General features: G+C 44.8%; 1 protein-coding gene across 6 annotated transcripts in view; it reads left to right on the top strand.

The window, feature by feature from the left end:
* ncam1a (neural cell adhesion molecule 1a) overlaps window positions 1-23,123 on the top strand; it is a 235,374-nt gene that overhangs the window by 195,102 nt on the left and 17,149 nt on the right. For 4 of the 6 annotated variants that reach the window (XM_076751463.1, XM_076751464.1, XM_076751466.1 and 1 more), the window contains 3 exons: window positions 1,670-1,795; window positions 12,989-13,113; window positions 13,846-14,026. In XM_076751463.1, coding sequence (XP_076607578.1) covers window positions 1,670-1,795; window positions 12,989-13,113; window positions 13,846-14,026 — 432 coding nt within the window. Of the gene's footprint in view, window positions 1-1,669; window positions 1,796-12,988; window positions 13,114-13,845; window positions 14,027-18,591; window positions 22,364-23,123 lie in introns of those variants that run through there. The other 2 variants (XM_076751468.1, XM_076751469.1) reach the window with 2 other exon arrangements.

Raw genomic sequence — 23,123 nt, 5'->3', positions numbered from 1 at the left:
GAGCCACTAACTGTAATCATTCCTGCATCATGTTGCCTGAATACCTCCATTGATCCATTTCTCAGACATGGGCACAGTCCTGGATGCTGCAGCAAGCGTGAACTGTGTCAGCACAATGATTAACACACACAAAGTCGGTGGAGTTTGTAACGATTGTTATGATTTGTGGAGATAACCTTTTGGAGAAGCTAAGGAAGCCGGCGTGCGGTGATCAGCAGCGAATGACTGCGGCCCGGCTGGAAATCTCATCTGAGCACGAGCGGTTTCAGCCGTGGCATCAGTTTTACTGATGTCGGTGCCGCTAAAAGCCCAGTTGTGATTAATCTGGCCTCGTGCTTCTCAGCTGTATTCCTGCAGCCTCCCCAAGCAGTCACTTACGCACGCTTCATTCTGAAAGTCTGTCTCATTGAGACGTTAATGTGCGACACATTCGGGATTTTCTCCGAGTCGCTGTAATCGAAAAATGTTTCTGAGCTGTTTTGCACCGGGGCCTGAATTTGTTCTCATCCATGAAATTACTGTTCTTTGTATAAACACTGAGATACCGTTTTCTGACAAAAGCCAAGGAACACGTGAGTGTGTCCTGATTGAAATCTAAACTCCGCCTCGCTAATATGGAAATAATACTGTCAAATAGAATAAAGAACATTTTAATTATTTTACCTCCTGAGGAAAAGCAACACAAGTTCACACTTTAAGGAATTTGAAGCTACCAAAATGCTTCTTGTCGGCTGATGACTGGTGAAAAATGACTCACAGGTGACAGCAGCCGGCGTCCCTCGAGCGGTCTGTCTGGACTGCAGGTGACACGTCCTGTGTCGCAGTTTATCTTGAGTCTTATTTCCCTTCAACAAAACCAGTAATCATTACCCCGCTATTATTAGAACTTGCCCTTTTCTTGGTATTTGCGCCTGAGCTCAACGGCTACGTGCAAGAGTTCTATTGGTCTGCACGGCCCGGGGTCGCTCCCATTGGTCGTCGAGTGTCCGTGGATCATCCAACCAGCCTACGTGTACAGTACAAACATGAAGCATTTCAGCCAGCAGATGCTGACTTTTACTCATCAGTATATCAAAAAGGGAACATGTTTAATATGAGAGACACAGCAGAAGGACAGGAAACACGTGATGTAGTTTGAACTGTACACGTGATGGTAGTGAATGTGAAAAAGCAAACAGGGAGACAAAGAGACAAGCAGAGCAAAGAGGACAATGACAAGGTAATTACAAAGGTCTCTGACAGTCAGCAGAGGACGCACTCATGCAGATCAGACATTTGATTTATGCTCTCAGTCTGATTATCAGTGAAAAATGAGGCTTTGTGTTGACGTTTCTTTATTCTTTATGTTTTATTTGGATCCCGTTAAGCTTCCACAGAAACGGTTCTGTCCAAATGATCCAACGCGAAAAGGCAAAATGAGGCGAACGGAAACGACAGAAAACAAGAAAACTCATTTCACAAATGAAAAGGAAGAAAATCTAAAGAGCAGCTGAAACGAAATGACTTCAGTGAGATTCATCACTTTTTGTTTCAGCCACTTTTTGAAAGAAAACCTCTTTTCAATGTTTTGCTGGTGGATGGAAAACATGGCTGCCTGTCTTACACAGTTAAATGTTTCTTTGTTCTTTATGTACCCACATGGAATAACACCCCCACCCTCCTCCAACAGATTTGACCAAGATCACCATCGCTGGCCTCAAGCCCGAGACCACCTACGAGGTCAAGATGTCCGCCATCAACGGCAAAGGCGAAGGCGAGAGCAGCAGGACCAGCACTTTCAAGACCGAGCCCGTCCGTAAGTACCGCCCTCGCCGCCGTGTCCCTGCTGTCAGGCAGCGCTCCTCTCACCCCTCTGCTTTGAACCTAATGCTCACTCCACCGCCTGCTCGTGTCTAGCTGAGCCCAAACGCTTTCGCCCTCCCCCTCCTCGACTCTCACGCCCCGGTGCAGACCTTTTCCAGCCAGGCTGCGAGGAACTCATGCTGCACTTATAGATTGGTTAATGGTGTTAACTTTGCAAAGTATAACCTGTGTCTCCTTCATCGCTGAACAGTGCGATGGGCCTCTTACCTTCTGAGTGTTCACTGCGCCTCCTTCCCTTTCAGAGTTCTGCCCTTTTAGCCTCCAACGCAGGTGATTTAGGGAAAGCTTTCTGCGAAGTACTTGTGCATTCTTAAGGCTGAGTTCTACTTGAGTGTGGAGTGTCAGCTCTGTATTTATAGTTCAGAGACTGCGTGCATTGTTAATACAGCAGCCAGAGGTCGAGCCCCGCTGAAGATTGTTTGTGCGTCGTGAAGGAAATGGCAGCTCGTGATGAAATGCTGGAGGAGGGGGAGGAGGGAACACTGTTTAACTCACTGTTTTTGGAGGAAAGTATGAGACGACCGAGTCACCTTAAGAAAACAAGGAGACACATGAATGCCTGTTTGTCAGGCGGTTGAGGGAAGATTTGACCACGGCGACACCCGCAGCCGTTTGCTGGCTGTCGCCCTCCGTGTTCTCCTTAAGTTTTTCTTGGTGAATAATCTGCCGTCACATCACAGCTGTCTGAGACTAATGGCGTCGTCTTCAACCTCGCAGCAGGGAGCAGGTGTGCAACACCTGCCGTCACCGATCACAATGTGTCGGCTTCAAGTAAAACGTGTCAACTTTGTGTTTGTTTACGTGCACTTATGTTAGATAAGACTTTGTCATGGAGGCATAAATTAGAGCCAATCATCTGATTTGCATCCGTGCAGGAAGTGTTTAATACAGCACCAAATGTTTGCACCTTCACATCGTGGGATGGGAAGTCTCACACCGAGAAACAATTGGTGTGATGATGGAATGTTACCGAGTCCTCGTTCCTTATGTTCGATGGCAGAAGTGTGGTGTTAGTTGTGGAACAGGTGTGAACAATCGCTCTTTGTTGTTAGGCAGTGGCTGTCGTTATATCCAATGTGGGTAACGAGGCAGCGTGAGAAATCCATGAGTGTAGCAGTGTGGTTGTATCGAACAGGTGAGGCGAGAAACTTGGGTTTGAAGGCTGATTCTGCTTTATCACGTCTCGAGTCTTCTGTCATTTCTATTGGTGATGATGCTCAAAGTGACCTCTGAGGTTTCAGACAACATTGCTCCAACAAAGACAGAAAGCACGAGCAGTCAGACGCTCGGAAAGGTTGGAAACGGTTCATCCAGATTATCTAAAACACCAGAGATGGCGGCTCCCTCTGTGCAGGAAGTCACTGGGTGAAAGTCGGTCTGGGTGATAATTTCACTGTTTGCTTTTGTTTTCTGATCGTCTGACTGTTTCTCGCTCTGTCCGACTGTGTTCCCAGTTTCCATGTTGTTATTACGGACTCGAACTAACAGTGATGAAACATTAAGACCCAAGTTGTGATAAAGCGCCCTTAAGTCTTCTTTCCACCGCAGAGCGAGATTACTTTGGCCACAATTAGAAGGCCAAAGAGCGATTTCTCCATCAGCATCTCATCAGGGTCATGAATAAATCTTTGTTTCGGGTAGCTCCAGCCTCTATGTCGTGCCCCCGTCTGTGCGTCATCACCCCACTGCTTCAGTAGAAATAGCCCCCCCACCCACCCACCCGCCCTCAGCATCCTCCCCAGTTTTCCCTAAAGCTGAAGAGAAACTTTGTCCTACTTCAAGATGTTTGAGCAGAAGTCAGCGTGTGATGTATCTGAGAGTGAGAATGTGTCATTTATGTAAATTTAATGAAAACAGACATCAGTTTGGATTGTGTGCATGTTGTCATTTAATGTGTTACATCACTTCAGAGCAGCACAGAGGACGACTGTCATCTAAAAAGCTCTTTAAGGAAACACTGAATCCTTAATAGAACCAAAGCCGCTGCTGCGCTTGAAGTGGAAAGACTAATTTCTAATTTGGAGGGTGATGCAGAGGCAGTTCCATCACAGAACAAAGAGGAACGAGCCTCGCTGTTGACAGGAAGTCCAGTCAGACGCTGTGACGGCGGTTAACGATGTGGCAGGACAGAGTCGCCCTCTTCCATTGTTCATATTTCTCATTTCATTGTCTTTGTTTCTTCTTTGTGTTTTATTGTTTTCTCATCATCTGTTCTGTGTTCCATCGGACTTCTCAGGTTATTCTTTCACAAGTAAGTTTCTTTTCTCGCTGTCTTTTCTGCTTCATTTCCTTTGTACTGTCTGTATTAGAACACTGCTTTTTAAAGAAACGTGTAATGTAACAGTGATCACATGACGTCCTCCATAGCAGGAAAAATCACCACCTCAGACCCTCCAACCTTGAATTTTCTCTCCTCCTTCATAAATATCACGACTCATTTCATTACCTGTTGTACTAATTTCCAGGCAGCAGTCCATCCCGTCACTCTAACGTGGCTTCAGGTTTGTTTAGCGCTGCTGTCGATTGACACGACAGACTTCCAGCCTGTAGCTAGTGAGTCATTTGTACCGCAGTCCTTAGTGCTGCTGCTTCTTTAGTATTGCTTGCTCGTAACATCTTTCTTTTGGTGTCTCTCTAGTATAAAGTATATTGCACTTGTGCACTGCAGCAGTTCAGCCACTGAGTGTTACATCAGGTCTTTCCAGACTCTTTCTGTCCACAGAGACATAAAAGAGTTGTATTATCATGTGGTCATTAATGTCAATTTGCATATTTGCTTGTAATGAAGTTAAAAGCTGGGCGACTTTGCACGTTAACGGCCCCATATGGAAACATAAGGTTTAAATACTCCCAGAAATCTTTAGGATTCCCATTTGTGCTCACGATGTGCTTTTATTGTGGAGCTGTAATTTGGCCACTGATGATAGTCTCAGAGGTCACAAGAACGCATCTTAACAAACGCTGTAAATAGCCTCCTGGTCTCTGCGGAGGCGCAGGTGGGGACGGGCTGCAGCTGTCTTTGAGCTCGTGCTCACGGCTGCTCACGAAAAGGTTTTTACAAACTGCTCTTAAATCCTCGGCTCCAGACTGGTGTTTGTGTGCAGCAGTCCTCATGGCCTGCATTCAAATCTTCAAGATTTCCTCTTTAGAGTCGTGTCTTTTGATCATATTCTGAATATTCCAGCCTGAAGATTCAGGCTCTGTAAACCAGACTGTGGTGTTTGTTATGTTAAACACATACTGTGATAATAACTGGGACGCTAGTGTGCATGAAAATGCAGTGAAATGGCACATGTTGCATCCTTTTCTTACTGTGTAACGTTCAGTTTTAGATCAGTGAGTTATGTGCAGACGTGCGTTTTTTACAACATTACCTTTGGCATCGTCTTGGTTCAAGCAGAATAATAGCGTGCGTGTTCTGCCTGTACGCGTCTTCAGCTTCAGAGGGTGGAAAGCTGGCCTTTGTAGAAATTTGACAACTTGAAGTAATTGTTGTGGATGTAAATGAAACCACAGCGACCAAAACAAAAGGCAGCTGGAATGAGCATGAAAGGAGAGGAAGCCTGTACACTCACTGCTGAACACACGGGAACGCAGCAAAGGACGCTCGACAAGCAGCTCACTGAAGTCTTACAAGCAGCTGAGCGACTGCACTCATTCTTCTCGCTTATCTTTGTTTCCACGAGAAGTTTCTTTAATGCTCGCAGGCATTAGCTCTAATTAGAGGAAACTTATTTCATGTTAAGTTGTACTTTGGGGGGATTTGGCCTCAGCGTTTCCCTGCATGTTAACTACGAAGGAGCAGGGGCCACAGTCCAGCATCCAGAGACCGCTTCCTGTTCTGAGGGCAGTAGTCCGAGGACGTCGGTCTTAACGTGGGTAAACATATTCTTTATGGAGATATAGATCAATACACATCACAGTGATGATAACAGCTGCTCAGTTCTGTTGGGGTCTGTTGTCCGAGCTGCGTCCTCTCCCCCTCCTGCGAGTCTAAGGACACGACTTTAAACCCGACATGCTCTGAGCTGAGACATGCCTTGATTCCCATTGCACAGGATGTAATACAAATAGCTATAAGGTGTCCCTGTTGTGGCATCCTGGCGGATCGATGCTGTAAAACAGGAGTCATTGTTCCACATGAGTGTTTCAGAGAAATTCACCAAGACGGCATGAAAACAAACGTGACCCAGCACTGAGCCGCTCATGTTGAGGAGAACTGCGGCTCCTCTCACCATCTTTTCACCATCTTTCAGTTTCATCAGAGATCCCACCCCCTATCGCTGCCACCAGTATGGCCCGTAGTGAGTATTCCAGTCGCGCAGTGTGCAGTGTGTCTCCTTCACCTCTTCCCCGCTTGGCTTCACAGTTAGTGTCGATGTCCATTTATGTGGCGGAGTTCATAGGAGAGCCTGCACACCCTCTGTAGAGTAAAGCCGCAGAAAACTACAACTTCAGCAGCTTAGCAGCTTCGCTAACAGCCTTAAATCCTCACAGGGAGTGATTTCACTAACATTTGTCAGACATGAAGGTCGTCATTCTAACCACCCGATTAGAGTTTAACATGATTAACACAATGTGTGTGTTCATAAAGAATCAGAACAAGGCACACACTTAATGCCTCTCTGATTGACCTTTTAGATTAGTGAGAATGAAGACGCTGGTAGATCGGCGGCTGCAGACCTCTGCTGTTTTTAGTCGGTAGCATGTTAACACACAGCACGCTCATGGCAAACATGTAGATAGCCGGCTCCATGCTAACACCTCATGTTTTGTGTGTGTCATTTAGAGTTTACTCTGAGCACCATTTTCATCAAACATTTTCAAGTGTGAGTCATTCAAGGTCACTGGACACTGTTCTAGCACCACAAAACACCACGTCTGAATGTACGCAGCGTGCAAGTTACCAGTCCGCCATCTTGGATTGTGTGACGCAGCAGTGTGCAGCCATAACTAAACGTCAACCTTGATTCAGAGAAGCTTTTTCCTACGACAGACGTAGCCTGTTTCTGCCTCTTCCATCGACGTATTTTAGACGCTCTGCCACTGCTGACTTCTTATACTTGCTGCGACAATGCGCCCTGAACAACACAACCAGGAAATAGACTGATCCATTCCTCCTCTGCCTGTTCAGAAAGCCTACAGAGCCCCTCAGGTCAAGTCACTGATCAGCGACACCTTAGACCTTACTGTGTCAGCTACTTCTTTTATTTAGTCTTCGTCCTTTTTCAAACGTCCATGTTGGTTTTCATCAGATTTAGTCAACCTCAGGCAGCAGATCATGTTGAAGAGTTCAGTCTAGTCGAGCCAAAACCTTTTGTTTTTTTGTCACTTTCATCCAACTTAGTTTAATCTTCTCATTATCTGATGACGAACAGGTTGAATGATGAAGAACGCAGCTTTGCACACGGTGTCTGGTCTCGTGCTCTGATGGCATCAGTTTAAGGAAAACATCCAGATTCCTTTCAAAGTCAAATTCATTTAGATGCTGATGTGACGGTCAAACAAACGGCATTTTAATGTCACCACATCCGTCAGTCAGTGAGTCAGCTGTTCAGCCGTTCAGCTGTTCGCAGGCTGTTCTTTATGACTGTCCGGCTTTTAGCTCGTTAGCTCGCTAGTTTAAGGCTGGAGCTGCTTTAAATAGACCTGAGATCAAGCTGAAGCATCGACAGTTTACACCAAGGCAGTGTCACATCGACACCCCCCAGTGTATAACTGACACTGACACACACTCACCCACACACACAGTCACCATGTCACTCATTGTGTGTGTGTGTGTGTGTAGTCCTGATATACAAACAGAACTGCTGCGTTGACATAAACAAACAGTGTAATGTTTCCTCTCCAGAAACATTTTAGTTCCATCTTTCCTCGTTAGCACGTCGATATCGTCACAGTGTTTCATGACGTCGGTGTCGTCTCGTCTTCGTCGTTGACAAACACATTAATTCACAGTCGATGTTAACGAAATGAACGCGAAGCGACCACACGTGACAGCTTTTCGCGTTAGTTTGAGGCACATTTTAAAGCAACATTTGAGGTAAGAGTGTGTCAGCCTGTGTGTGGTGAGAGCTCACTGCAGTGTGTGACTGTTCTGCTGATGTTCTGTCTGAAGCTGTTTGTCCTTGCAGCGTGTTTTAACTAATTCTCTCCCTCTGAACACACTTTAATGACATTTGTCCGACACAGCCTTGGCTTCCATTGGACTCACCCTGGAGTTGTTCATACATGTGCTGCAGCAGCTTCTCTGTGTTTCCTGCCTCAGTCCAGCGTCACAGCTGCTTTTAGACTTTGTTTCTCCCGATGTTTCATGTGTTCACGCTGTCGTCTGCTGTGTCGTGTGTCGTGTTTATTTGGCATGTTCTTATTCTCGATGGTGCAGCTTCCTCTGCTGTGTTTTCCTCGCTCATCTCCTCTTTAACGGCGGCCGTGGCGTCCGAGCTGACCGGAGCTCATAATTCAGATTGGCATTAATGTGGTAAATATTAGAAGTAAAGAAAACCTGTCAGAGGAAAAGCTGCTGATTATCTGGATGCATGAGGCAATTCTCAATCTTAAATCTCTATCTGAACATCAGTTTGTGTATTTACTGATCAATTCGACGTGTTTCCAAAAACCCAAACTCAAAGTCTGTGACTGCTTCATATATTCAGCGACATGTTTTTTATGTGTATTCAAAGACGATCTGTTTATGGATTTCTGGATTTCTCTTGGTTGGTTGTTTGTGTTCCTTTTGTGTCATTTTGTCTTTAACATTCTTCATTTGTTTTTTCTGTTGTGTTTTCATCATTTCAAAAATGTTTTGTGTCCCCCCCCCCCCCCCCTCCTCCCGCCTCTCCCCGCCCCCTCCTTCTCCTTTATTTTCCTTTGAACCAATCATGTGCGTGCACATCATGTGACTTTGTCATATGGCTCTTGCATGGTGCTGATGATGTCGTCTTCGCTGGCCGACAGAAGGTAATTTTTTTTTGTTGTTGTTGTTTAGTTTGAGCTCATCAGATCAGCAGAGATCATTCAGAGCGAGTCAGAGGCCGAACATTCAACACTTCCTGTTTTCTTTGGCCATGTTTCATCCATCTTTAGGCTCCTCTGTTCACACGTAGTCAACCTTTAATGAACACACTGTCACTCCATCATCGCTCATCTTCAGACTTCATCCTCTTTATCATTCAGATTTGGACCTTTTTCATTGCAGCTGTAGACTTCTCCTCTTAGTGCCTTGTTAAAACATATTCTATGTAGGAAATCTAACATTAAAATGGAAGAAATACACACCAGGGCTGCATTATTTTAGGGCCGTGAAGTGATGGGATGTTAGCTCTCTGGCCCACATGCGTTTGTTCAGATCCAGGTCGGATATCAGACACTGGACGCATGTTAATGTCAGGTGGAAGTGGAGTCTTTGACTTTTCCAGTGCGAGCTAAAATATATCTGAAGCTATTTTTTACAGCATGCCCTTCAACTCTGAGTGAACCTCATCATGAAGAAGACTTTTTTTTTTTTTTTTAAGTATTACCCTTCTGTGAACTCATTTTCTCACATCTTTTCCATGGTGGCCCCAATAAAAGCGTCATTAAAGTTATTTCACTGGAAAGAAAACATGGAACTTGGAAACTCACCAAAAGGCCTTTTCCTCTTTCAAACACAGTGATACAACACACACACACACACACACACACACCGCAAATCTAATTTGTGATTGGGCCCACACATTTCATCCCATCGGTTTTTAAGTATCACTTTGCATTTGTTCCCTCACGTTTCGTTTCACAGTCTCCTCAGTCAGCCTGCCGTGCCAGCTAATTAACGAGGGCAGGTTTGAACGTTTCACTCGGTTTTCTTTGTTTAAACATCAGAATTATTGAAGGAAACTTTAAACTGAGATTATGGGTGAAGAAATGGATGACCTGGATGAGGATTAATAGCATCATTTAGCTTCATGTTAGCCTGGAAGAATCAGGTATAACAGTTTGTGCAGCGCTTCACTTTCAATCCAAACACTTCTTTTAGTTTCCGTCATACCTGGTGTGTTTTTCTTCTTTTTATAAAAACTTTGACCAGAAATTAAATCTGTGTGTTGGTTTTGACAGCACTGTGTTTCTTTCATTTCTAAATTGTGCCAAAATTAGCTTCAGGTAGCGTTAAAGTCTTTCAAACAAATCTCACCTTTTTTTACCTTTTGGTTCTTTTCTCCTTTGTTTTAGACCAGTTAAACATCACAGCACTGTCACAAAGCGCCTCTAACTGCAGCCTGCATCTCACGCCCTGCTGAACGAAGCATCACGCTCAGCCGCAAAGCTAACCGTGCTGATTTTCCCCAAATTAGCTGCTGTAGCTTCCACTGATTGGAGCACAGCAGCTCATTGCATTACTGCAGCATGCAAGCTTCTGTCCTGTTTCTTGTTGCATCCTCCTCCGTCTTCTTCTTCTTCTTCTTCTTCTACTGTTTCCCAAAGAAAATGTCCGTCCTGTCTGCATGTGTCTCTGTCTCGGTCTCGCGTCTTTTGGTACTTGCATTTCTGCACACAGCACTCATAAAGAACCAAAAAAATCATTAAACTCACATTCTTTCTTCACAATAATTGATATTAATTTGGGCACCAATCGTACTCTGTTATGATTTTCAGCAGTAAGTATTTTATCAGATGGAACTATGAACCCAAACAGTCGACGTTACAAAACTGAAATGAAGAATCTCTTTACATCCAGCAGCATGTTTTCAGTAACTCTCTTAGTCCACTTCTGTCTCAGTGTACGCTGGAAGATGAGGGGGGGGGGGGTCGCTCACGGTGTGGCTGCGTGTGGATTCACGCCTGTGACGTGTGTGTGTCTCCACACGCTTCCCCTCCGAGCGCCCGACGTTTCCAGCCTGCACGGAGAAGCTTCTCATCCTAACAGCCACTTTCTCTGTTTTAGCCTCAGAACAAACTGACCTCACCCAGAATGATGCTCGTGAATAACAATGCGTACCTGCCCCCACGTGACTGCTGCTGTTACTAACCGACACTGTCTGATTCACTTCCAGCACCTGTCACGCTCACTCCAGTCTAGTGGAATGCAGATTTCAGGCAGTGCGCTCAGATGATTACGGAGGATCACGAGAAAGTGCCTTCATGCATATTAATTTAATTAACCACTAACACTGATGTTTGAAATGCTGAATACTGGAACTGTGAACCCTCACATTTCTGTCTGTCCTTTCCAACCGTGTGCCGTAAAATGTATTTTCCCTTCACTTACTGAAATGACTCGCCAACAACAACACATTTTCACATCTGCATCAGAGCTCAGGTCTTATAATTACAGCCCTTTTGTTGTTATCACATTGTTAGCACATGCAGAGCAACGGCTGTAACATCATGAGGTAGTCAAATTAAAAACATAATAAGGCTAACAAGGTGTGTAACCACTCTGTACATAATTAATGAGTCTGGGTTGTTAGTCTCCTGCCTTACAGCACTTAGGGTGGCATGAGGATAAATGTCAGCCTCACTGCACATGTACACAAAACACCTCGAGCTTCCCTCCCACAGGCCTATGTATATATTATTAGAAGTAATAGAGTAACATGTCCAATCAAGGTCTACAGGCTCATTATCCAGCGAGCCAGTAGTTATTACTCGAGGGGACAAAGCAGATAATGAGGAGACTGAAGGAGAGGAGCACCTCCGGTTCAGAGGCAGCCCACCGCCCTCAGTCCCACCAGCCCAAGTCTGTCTGTGATAGTCGAGCGCTCCCTCATTGCAGGCTTGAAACTTTACATTGAGTCCAACAAGGCGTCCAAAGTCAGCAACAACAACACACTCATTTCCCGAAAAAAAAAATACCAGTATGAGCATTTTCTGACCTCACCGCTATGAGCAAGGCAGCAGTTCCTGATCTGCTGCTGCTGTAGTTTAAGTTTGGTTTGGGCACAAAAACCACTTGGATACGAGAACCTGCTTCCACGAGGTTTCAGTAATACTGTGGTTGTGGTTAAAAAACGACACCGACAGCAGGGAGCAGTCAGCAGCCCCTGGAGTCAGACACCCTGTGACCCCCTCATGTGGCCCTCAGTGTTTTCATGGCAGCTAACGAGTATCAAAACGTCCATAGAAACAAGCAGCATAATCCTCCTCTCTGCTGTCCGTTCACTTGTTCAGAAATGTTAAAAACGCTTGTACTTCTTCAAACAGTTTCTTAAAAACCATCCATCCTCAAAGCTCTGACCTTTTCCCACCTGCCTGTCGAGCCTGCGGGAGGCGGCCGCCCGAAATCAAAAGACAGACTTCGGCGGCGTATCACACGAACCACACTGGTTGTTGCTGTTAAGGGATGAGAATATTGACACCACAGCATCGATCTGATGCTGGTAGAAGATTGGGTTCAATGCTACATGCTAATCTGTTAGCATACACGGTGCATTGTGTTTCATGTCATATAGATGAGGCATGATGTATTTTAAGAATAACACCATGAGCTAATCCGAACTAACTGTATGTGTGTTTGGAGCTGCTTTTAATATGATAGATAAGCTTTTCATTTCATAGTGTGTGTGTGCGCGTGTGTGTGTGTGTGTGTGTGTGTGCGTGCGTGTGTGTGACAGAGCTCGTCATTACATTTAATTCAATCATCATCTTACATGTGGCTCTTTTAAGATAATTACCCTTTTGTCGTATCTGCAGAGTTCATATAATCTTGACTTTGACGCTCTGTTGGTGTCGCGGTGATTGTTCAAACATGAGTGTTCCTGTCGTACGTTATCACGACGTCTGCTGTCACTCAGCACGTGATAACATGGAGCTCTGGAGCCTCTGATCTGCAGGGATTTGATTTTATTGTCTGAGTTCTCATCCTTTAACAGCTTAGTGTGGCACAAAAACTCTGTGTGTCCCTTTAGGACAACAAAGGATGAAAGCCTAAATCACACTCTGATTACTGCTTCCACATCTGCAGTGTCCTCTGATTGAAACGCTTGTTACAGTTCGAAGAAAAGCCTCTTAAAACAGTGCAGGTCAAACTGGCAATCAAATTAATTTTTAGCTTAGCTGACCTTGAAGACACAAACACACTGAAGGCAGCGTTCGTTTAACTACCACATTTATGTCAACTAATCGTAATTCATTGGTTTGTCCTGTGCAGGGGAACCCAGTGCCCCCATACTGGAGGGCAAGCCCCAAAACCGGGGCAATACTCTGAAGGTGAACTGGATCAAGCAGGACGATGGCGGGTCTCCAATTAAACATTACCTGGTCAGGTACAAGGCTGTGAGTATCCCGGGCGAGGAGGTGAACTGGTACCACTTTGCTGTTTCGCTTTTTTTTTTCTTTTCTTAAAATGTTTCTTAGACGACACAGTGTAGACCGACCAATCAGGAAGCCACGATCCCTCGCTGGCTTCCCGCCTTTGAACACTAAGCCGCAGAGACCCCGGACGGGGACTCGGCCTCGTGTTGGTGGCCCTCTGTGACGCTCAGCCTCAGTCAGACTGTGACAGATATTCTTTAATACGAACATGTCCGCCTCTGTCCTCGTATTTTAGTGAGTGAGCTAACTGTTTGTGGTGTTATGTTTGTGCGACTCCGTCATGTGAATAACTCTGTTACTCTGGAGTTGATGCACAGCGATAAAATACTGCTCTTCTTGTCGAAGTCGTAGTAAAACGAGCACATGCACTTTCTCTAAAATGTTGAAGTAGCTCTTGAAAGCCCTGAAAACATAAAGTTCCTCAGTTGTGAGTTGCCCCCAGGAAACTTCACCAATGCAGCAAATAATTCATGTAGTTCAACTGATACCAGACACTGTGATCCCCAGTGAACGATGCTCACTCTTATTGGGACTGTCTGATTGTCCTTTAGCTGCAGTTTGTGAAGTTATTAAAGAACAATGTTCTCCTTCATCTTCTGCTCAAAGACTCTTTCCTCTGCTGCTCTGTAGAATCACCACATCCTCACTTGTTACCCAGTTGTGAGTCTTGTCCCCTCTGCTTTCCTTCCTCAGAAGCAGGTATCTGACTGGAAACCGGAGATCCGCCTGCCTCACAGCAGTGAGTATGTGGTGCTGAGCGGCCTGGACTGGAATACAGAGTACGAGGTTCACGTGGTGGCAGAGAACCAGCAGGGCAAGTCGCAGCCAGGCGTCATCTCCATCAGTACAACCACAGAGCCCACCACCATCCCAGGTACTACTCCCATCATCCCGCCCCGAGCGTCCACACACACCAGCAGCAGTGCACAAAGGCCCCCACCGTGACCACAGAGGCTCTGTTATTTGGATCTTTGGCTGCCAACAACAGGCGCTTATTCAAAGCTGGCTGGCTTTACGGTCGACATGCGTATCGTCTGTTAGAGTCCTGATTAGTGCAGCAACAGAGTGGGAATGTACAATCCCACAGTCCCTACTGAGGTGAAAACGGCTGTTATTTTGCAGGAAGCAGCAGAAGGTTACGTGTAATATTCTGGCCTGTACAGTAAGTTATAAAATGAGGAGGCGCAGCACAGTCTCACAAAGCCATGTGAAGTGAGCACAGACTTGGAAATGAGTCTGAGGTGTTGGAGTCATGAATAATCAGAAGAGCATGAGGCTTCTCCATGAAAGGATTTCATCACAGCACTGTGAGCTGGATGTGACATTACTATTAAACTTTAATGGGTAGAGTTAGGAAAGTAAGGCCTTATTTAAGACGAAGGTTGGATTAATTTTACTTTCCTCTCCAGTAGTTATCAATGACAGAGTTTCTCTGCAGCATCCAAAATGTGCGATGCTGCTCGTAGATGAAGGAGCGTTCACGACTGACGGAACAGTTGAACAGACTGGACGTTAAAAGTAAAGGCAGAGGAAGACATGAGGGTGTGCAGCTGAACAGAGGCAGCAGAGCTCACTGCTCACGTGTCGTCACCAAGCATTTAGAGCCAAAACACCTTCATGTCAGTGAAAATACTCGGGTCATCTGACGTTTGCTTTGCTTTCACTGCCGGCCTGTTTCGCCTGTTTGTTTCCAGTTATGTCACCTCCACCTAATCCTTTCCTCTTGGAGATGTGTATTTCTCTGTTTTTCATGCCTGGACCACCCAATTTGCATTTTAAAACATGCTCACTTCACAAAGTTTCACAGGCCGGGCTGCAACTACTGAATCCAGATGAAGAGCAGAGGCGCGCTCGCGTTGTGTTTCCTCCTCCTTGATGCTCTGCCGCTGCAGATAAAGCTCAGCATCATGGCACTCTGCTCTCCGTCGCTCCTGTAAAGCAGCTGTTAGTGCTCAAGTTCAGTGAGCAACAGAGTTGGACCAGCTATCAGTCGGCCGCAGAGCTCTTTGTCCAGTTAGCATCAAATATGTCTCCCCGGGCGGTCACGGTCAGCCTTTGCTCTGTTGTTGTGTCGTGTGTGAGGTGCACATTTTAACTGGGCTGCCTCCCCATTGCACAAAACCTGAGCTTTAAAGCAGGTTAACCTTCTTTCTCATCCAGCTGTCAGCTTTTCTCTTTCTCTCTTCATCGCTCTGTCTTTCCTCCATCCTCACCTTCACTTTCCTCACAGAGGAGATCTTGATTGCTTCAAATAGGTTTCAGCTGTCGGCTGAACGTCAACGAATCTGATAAAAAATTACAAACGAGGTTTGAAGCACATTAATTGGGCTCTCAGCCGTCAAACCTGACATTTCAGAGAAAAAAGTGGAGCAAACTTTATCATTATTGATCATGTGCTGGGAACGATCTGTGCCTTTAGAGGCCTGTGATGTAGACAGTGAACAGTGTGTCGAGGTGCACAGTGGAGCTGATGGAGCTGTGACGGAGCCTCCAACGTCTTAGAAAGAGACCTTTGTGGAGGTGGTGGACAGATTTAAAAAGTATTTCAGAATGGCTCCTAAGTGGTTAGAATTAGTTTAATAACTGCGTATTACGGCTGCATTTGCAGGAAGTGACACACAAATGCAGCACTCACTCCTCTTTGAATCATATCTGCGCTGCTCAGGTGTTTCAGAAAGTCTGTGAGCCTTTTCAGGAAGTGAAACTGTATATTTGAGCCTTTTCTATATTTGTGACACCTTGAGGAGCTACAGACACGCAGGAACAACAGAAAGTATTGAGAGACAAACTAACAGGGATTTTGGTTTTGGATCTGCTGCCAATAAGAAGAATCTAGAGTAACACCACCTCTATCCTTTAAGCCCAGTGTAGATAGAGGACGTTATCGAGCCAAAGCTTTTACAAACACACAAAAACATCTTTCTCCCACGTCCTCTCCTCTCTGTGCTCCCTCTATCAGCCTCTGTCTTTCTCCTTCCACTGCCAGGTTTAGTGGGTCTCACAGTTCAGGGTCCATGACGGCCTGAACGTACAGTGTGGCCTCGTTAGGTGGGGACGCAGCCCTTACAGTCTTTGCATGGTGCCACTTCCAGCTGGATTAATTTTGTCCGTTCTTTACTGGAGAGCCTGAGAAGCAACGGCTGCCAGTGCATGGCCCATAAAGACAGCAGTTATTTTCTTTTTCATGCGCTTGCTGGGCAACAGCCATATAGCAGTGGGAGGTTTGGATCACTTACAATACGACCAGAGCAGAAGTTCACGTGGGCTTCATCCAAGTCAGCCCCCCTTTAGTCCTCGTCCTCATTTCTCTCTCTGTCCTGGGATGTCTCGTATTGCTTCCAGTCGCTGTTGTTTTCCTTCACTTCGGGGCTCGTGGGAAATTGCTGAGGTGTATTTTTAGCTGCAGCATCTGTACTTGATTTCTGTAGGTTTCACAGCTGTTTGCGGTGATGTTGGCTTCAAACAGCTGCTCTTCTTTCGTAACACATCGTGGCTCTATACGCTTAATTGGCACTGTGACGCAAATTGTGAATGCAGGGTTGATCCGAGGGTGAGTTTCAATCTGTTCAAACGAGTTCTGTCTTTCATGTATGGAACACATGCTCAGAAAGCCACAAACATATTGACCGAAGTGATTTGAATGTATTTCAGAACAAAGGATCTCTGAAAACACGCCAGTGTTAAATTACCTCCTCTGATCTGTGGAATCTGCTGTGTGAAAAACCTCTTCAGAATCTGGCTTCCTGTTTTCTGCAGGTCCAGCTGGGCAGCATTTGCATGCCACAGACTCACAGGAGGCAAAATGCTGCCCGGCTGAAGAGACGTAAAACGCCATTGTGACTCTGAGGCCAAAAAAACGTTGGTCAGTAAACAGTAAACCGTCTAATGCAGGCAGGAAAGTGGCAGGTGTTGACTGATCCATCCAAATCTCCCCGGCTAAGGTTGACATTGGAGTAAAACTACAAAAACAGCCATTAACTTTTGCAGTTGTGATAACATGAGATCACCCATCCATCCATGCCGTAGACCTGACCCTCATAACAGCTTCTGTTTTGGATGTGTAGCTTTGCATGGGCCGCTCTCCCCGCCATGACCCGTGGTGTGACGACGAGGTGCTGCTGCGCCCTCCTCCGTCTGCGCACCGTCACACCAGCCGTGTGTTCGGTGACGGACTGTAGAACTGGAGAATCATGGGAAGAAAACAGGCGTTAGCCAGAGTCATGATTTGTTCTTACGAAACATAAAAGAGCTTTTCTGACCTGATGTTTGCTCTTTCGTCACGCCCTTAATACGTTTTAGGAGATGACTGTCCTTTCCTACATCGTCTCTGAGAAACGTCATTTGTATTCCGCTAAATTGCAGCAGCAAATCGGTTTTGAAGGGATCATAATGGCGCCTGAATCGCAGTCTGATCAGCATAATGAGGAAACGCTTCTAATGAGTGTTTCTGCAAAGTTGCAGAATGGAAATCATAACGTGAGCTGCACCTAATTTATGAAGCCGGCGCTGCTGTTTTCTCTAATGTGAGTATTCCGTGTTACGATTTTACAAAACAATTAATTAATCACAATAAAAGCCTTATCTCATAATTACAAGGTTGTTTCTGTGTGGTGCTGCTGCAACAAGCCAATCGGGCGTCACCACAGGCCTAAAAGGAGCTGCTGATTGGATGGTGGATAGCACAGCAGCCTTCAGCTCTCACTACCAAAGACTCTCCACAAAGTCTCATTTCTGTCCATAGTTTGTCCATTAATGAGCGAATGGGTGAATTAATGAGACTTTTGGATCAGCGTTACGCGTCAGCGGCGAGTAAGCACCGCTGGCTTCACACCACTGGCCATCACGAGCGAGAGATAATAGGCTGACTCTCGTGGATGTGCTCCTGCATCCAGGTTGTCGTCTGCCTCCTCCTAAACGCTGCCATCATCTGCACCACGGCTGATTAAAACACAGAGCCTTACAGCAGAGAGGTCGGCCTGTCCCGTCTTTGAAACGTCTTCCTGTCTGTTGTCACCCTCCATCACGTCTTCTGTGTGACCCTCCACCCATGCCTGCCACGCACCGTGTGTCATCTGCCGTGCTACTAACATGCTACGACTTCTTTTGACTTCCTTTTTTATTCCTCGATTCAGTCTCTAATAACCTTTCAGACTTGTATTTCTGTGTTTCTGACCTTATTTTTCTATCTCTCCCTCTTTTCCCTCTTTCTCTCCTGCTTCCCCTTCTCTCCGTGTCCTCTTCCTGTCTTCATGTGTGATCTCCTTGGGCACCTATGGACCATGACATTGCCATACACGCAAATTTCTTTCTCTATTTTTGCTTTTGTTACCTTTTTTTTTTTCTTGTCACACTTTTCTGCTGTGATTATGTCATTCAAAAAACAAACTGTGTGGATGCTCAAACACTTGCTCGTCACCCGTGGTTGGTCGATAACCTCAGCCACCCTGGGCTGCCGGTGTGTGACGTACAGTCTGGCAGCTCTTCTGCTGTCCATGCTGACTGTGCTCTGGCTCTCATAAACTGATTTTGTTCAAGGAGAAAGAGGACGGTCTGAGCCTTTGAAATCTTTGGGCCCAGACTCCTTTGCTTTCTATGCCTTTTGACCCTTGTGCAGCCACACACAAGATAAAAAAAAGATGAAGAGTCAAGACATTGGTTTCATGAAGTTATTACAGGGTGCTCAGTACTTGCATCATTCTCAAATTTTGGGGATTTGAATTCTGTTAATATTCTGTTTTCATCTGTTTTCATGTTGTGTATGAATAGATCCAGAAAGGGCGAGTTCTAGAGGGTTTTGTCACTGTTGAAAGGTGGACTTTGGGTGCTCTGCTGGGACACAACGATAGACAAAGTGAAGCCGCTTTGTTTTAGATGTGATTAGTAACACATTCATAATGCCTTAATGTGACCTTTAGAGGGGCGAAAAAAGAATAATTCCCTTTGTCTGATTATGTGTCTACAATGTGCTAACCGGAAATGGCAATTGTAAAGAGACTTTTATTTTGGAATTTATTGCCTATTAAACAGACACATCATTCCACTGCTGTGTCACAAATGACATAAAAGCATGAACACTGCATGAAAGCTGACACGAGGCATGAGCCAGTATTCATGAATGTTGCTATGCAGCTGCTTTGAAGCTCCCCAGTCAAGCATTATGAATGTGTTAACCGACGAGTGCAAATGCTGTGCCTAATTTCAGTTTTTTTGGATACGAGCTCGAAATGTCCTGCCGAACAAAATGAGGAAAGATAACAAAACTTCAGCATTGGTTATGGTCAAGACCGTTTATTACTTTCTGACATTATAATATGCTCACTCTCAAATCCATTGTTATGTAACCGCCTTGTTAGGAGAGGACATAAGGTTGTGCAGAAAAAACTAATCATGTTTGTGACAAAGTGTACATACTCTTTTCAAACTGACCTTCAAGAAATCAGCTGTTTTTTTGATGGTTCATGTTCTCTTTTTACCTGAAAGCAGAGAAATGTCTAAAAAACGGAAATGCTGTTAGCAGCTGTTAAACACTAAAACTTTCATTTTCAATAATGTGAAATGATTCTATTCTGAGACATTTTTGTAAGTACATATCAGTGTATTTCCATGTAACCATTGTAGGGTTGAAATAAATTGTTTCTTTTTCTTTCATGAAAGTCATGGCTTTCTGAAGCTTTAGTCACTGAAACGTGCTGAGATGTGTGACAGCGCTGACTTTACTGACTGTTCAAGCTCTGCATTGTGAAGCTGATTTCACCCCTTTTTTTTTTTTTTTTTTTTGCCTCTGGAGCTTTAACGAAATGTCTGTATTCTGCATTCAGTGTTGCATTACACCACACACGACTGTTAAACCCAGATGTTGAAAGATTAGCGGCCAGCTTTAGCCTAATTGAAGAAGATACAATATGCATTTTGAACAAATGGTAAACGTGTACAGCATGTAGAGGCTTTGCACTTATACAGGAAACTAAAACTAGTCTCATTCTGAGCTACCTCAGCTTCTGTTTCTCAATTTGTTTTTGCACAGATGGTTTCTGTTTAAAATAAAAAAAAATATGATGGCCTAATACAGCAGAAAGAGTTTGCTAGCATTAGAAAAATCAGCGCTGGGTTGCACTGGACGTAACCTGAGTCCAACGTCATTTCTAACTGAGATGGATTTCAGGGTTGTACCAGCTGAAATAGTTCCAATGTAGGCGTGAAGTGAAAACTCCATGAAACAGCTCGTTTTAAAGGTGGGTAACGTTGGGGACGAGTAAATTATACTGACTGTTCGTACACAAAGTACTCCTGTACCAGTACGCAAGCTAACGTCAACATGGCGTCACACGATATTACAGGCTAGTTGTTACTGACTAAATTTGACATTAGACGCTGATGTTATGTTGTTGCCGTGTTATCAGCTGCGCTCTGACAGTGAAGGCTATTATGCATGTTTATATAACGTTGAAATTTAATCTGCCCCACAACACGGTACCGTTAAATTATCCCGTGTTGTAGTTCATGCTTTCACCACCTGATGTCACTGTTGTCATCTTGCACTTGCTGTAGATTGAGGCTGTATATTTTGTCTTTGCTTGTGAACGTTTTTGTTTTTGTTTGGTGATTAGTGTTAGCCATTTTTAGCTATTAGCCTTTTGGTTGGATATGAGAGATTCCAATGGTTAGACACACTCTTAAGAAGCACTTTTTGCCGATTGGCCACAGGTTAGTTTGCACTGACCACCAGAGTACTTAAGATGGACCTTACGTCTCTGTGGTTCAACCAAACATCAACACAGCTTTAGTATCAAACCAACGATCAGTATCAGTGCGTCGTTTAGTTCAGGCTTTGCACCCTGACTTACTCATAGCTGGACCAACGGGCACGTCTGTGGTCCGCTGGTCCAGCTAGTCCGTTGTTTTTGTTACAGGTAGCAAACAAGTTAACGTTCAGTCAGAAACAACAGAAATTTAATCACTATAAATACTTTTTCCTCTAAACTAAACATGTTTGTAGTAATTGCCTTCTGAAACGACCTGTGTGAGTTTTCTGACCTGACGGGTTTTGACAGGACAACATCGTCTTCCAAAGACGTTTTAGGTGCTGAAGTGTCTTTGTGAGGTTAACGATTATGTTCTGGGTAAAACTGCTGCATCACGGTTTGGGTTTATTTGTCATTTATTCGTTTATTTAATGAGGAAGCCCCTCGATGTTCAGATCCCTTTAGTGTGTCCGCCCTGAGATCCCCTTTGTTTCGAGACTACACTAGTCCCACCTTTGACAGGAAGCATAATTCATTTCAAAAATCAATTCATAATTTGATTACGTGTCATTAAGCGTCCGATTCGGCTGATTCTGTCATGTTATTGAGGTAGTCCTGCAGTAAATTTAGAAATTATAATAAAACGCTCTTCTTTAACCAACAGATATCGATCTGAGAAATGTCCGTCAGAGAGTCGCTGACTCAGAGTCCTCTGTGCAGTTTCCATTTGTTCAAACGTTTGTTCTGCAGAGTGGAGCAGTGAGAGGATGCAGAGCATCAAAGAAGAGTCTAGAGTCTCCTCCAGTCATGATCAACAATAATTCAATGTGAGACAATAAAGCGTTGATACACTTTGAGTAACCAGACAGACGTGGATGGTGATTGTTTGACCGATGATCACTCCTTTCCTTCTCTCTTCAGCACGCCGTTAAAATACAGACAGTCAGCAAACAAACATTCACCTTTTCACAGAAAGATTGTTTTTGTTGCTGGTTGCATCTGAAGCAGCGTCAGTCCGTCGAGCTCTTCAGTCCCAAATAAGCGAATGTTTTTCCAGCCGGTCTGTCACCTGTGGAGGGAGGCGCTGGCTGTGACTCAGGCTGCAGAGGCACCTTTAGACCTGCTCTCTGGCCTTGACGTTATTCAATAACACTGATATGTGGTGAAGCCCAGTTTCCCCAAACAGGAATGAGAAGACAGATGAAGACAAACACCTGTAGGTTTTTCCTTGTGGAGGCTTCCTGTGGGCTGAAAAATGGCCGCCGGCCTTCTTTCCTTCCTGGGTTTGGATCTAAAGAGAGTATCATGTTCCATCAGTTTATTATCTCTGGCACTGCTGTTTAATCTCAGTTAAATCGTGTCAGAAGGATAATAAGAGCTTACGACACCCTTGAGGTGTTCTTTGTCACTTGTTGGTCCCTCCTGTTGTTCATCAGTGCCTGCTGAGTAATGATAGTGCTGATCAGTGCTGAGTGATATTCATTTTTGCTAATCAGGATCTTCATCTAAGTGTGTGCAGACTTACTTGCGCTGCATATAAACGGAATATTTCCCGTCCCTGAAGCGAACGGTGGCGTCATCCACTGCATACAGACTCCAGCAGGAGCTCCTGTTACTGCTCAGGAATCAGATCCAGCCTTTGCTCGGCTGAAATCACTCAGTTAGCTCGATGGGCCTAATGAGATGTTTATATGGGTGGAATCAATTAAAATCAAATCAGCTGATTTATTTAAGAAATGAAGCAAGTTGTTTTTATTCTGTAATCTAATGTTCTTCCACACTTTCTCATCTCTTTCATCTTCTTAATTGTCATTTCCCACAACGTAGCTCTTTATTACAGAACGCTCCGTTTTGTTTTTGTTTGTAATCAGATGTAATCAGATGGAGAGAACTCTGACTGAAGCGCTTAGCATAAAGCAGAAAACAATCAGAAAACCTACAGTAATCATCTCCGTTTAGCATCGTCGTCCCTCTGGAATAAAGGAGATGTGAGCTCCTTTCTGACGCTTCCTCTCTTCATCCTCCCATACTTCATCAATATGACTCGGCTCTTCATAGCTTCTCAAGTCAATACACACATCAGTTTGTGGCACGTGTTGCTTCACTACGAACTGAAATCTTCATTTAAATGTGTGAAATCCTCATCCAGCCACACACTCCTTCCTGCATGAAGAGTTTCCAGAGATCTTAATCAGTCAGAGGAGTCAGTTGTCAGCTCGGCCTCCTGGA

Source organism: Chaetodon auriga, chromosome 15 (genome assembly GCF_051107435.1).
Source record: "Chaetodon auriga isolate fChaAug3 chromosome 15, fChaAug3.hap1, whole genome shotgun sequence".
Classification (NCBI taxonomy): Eukaryota; Metazoa; Chordata; class Actinopteri; order Chaetodontiformes; family Chaetodontidae; genus Chaetodon; species Chaetodon auriga.
Note: the sequence above shows the minus strand (reverse complement) of the source record. Positions and strands in the feature narration are given on the sequence as shown.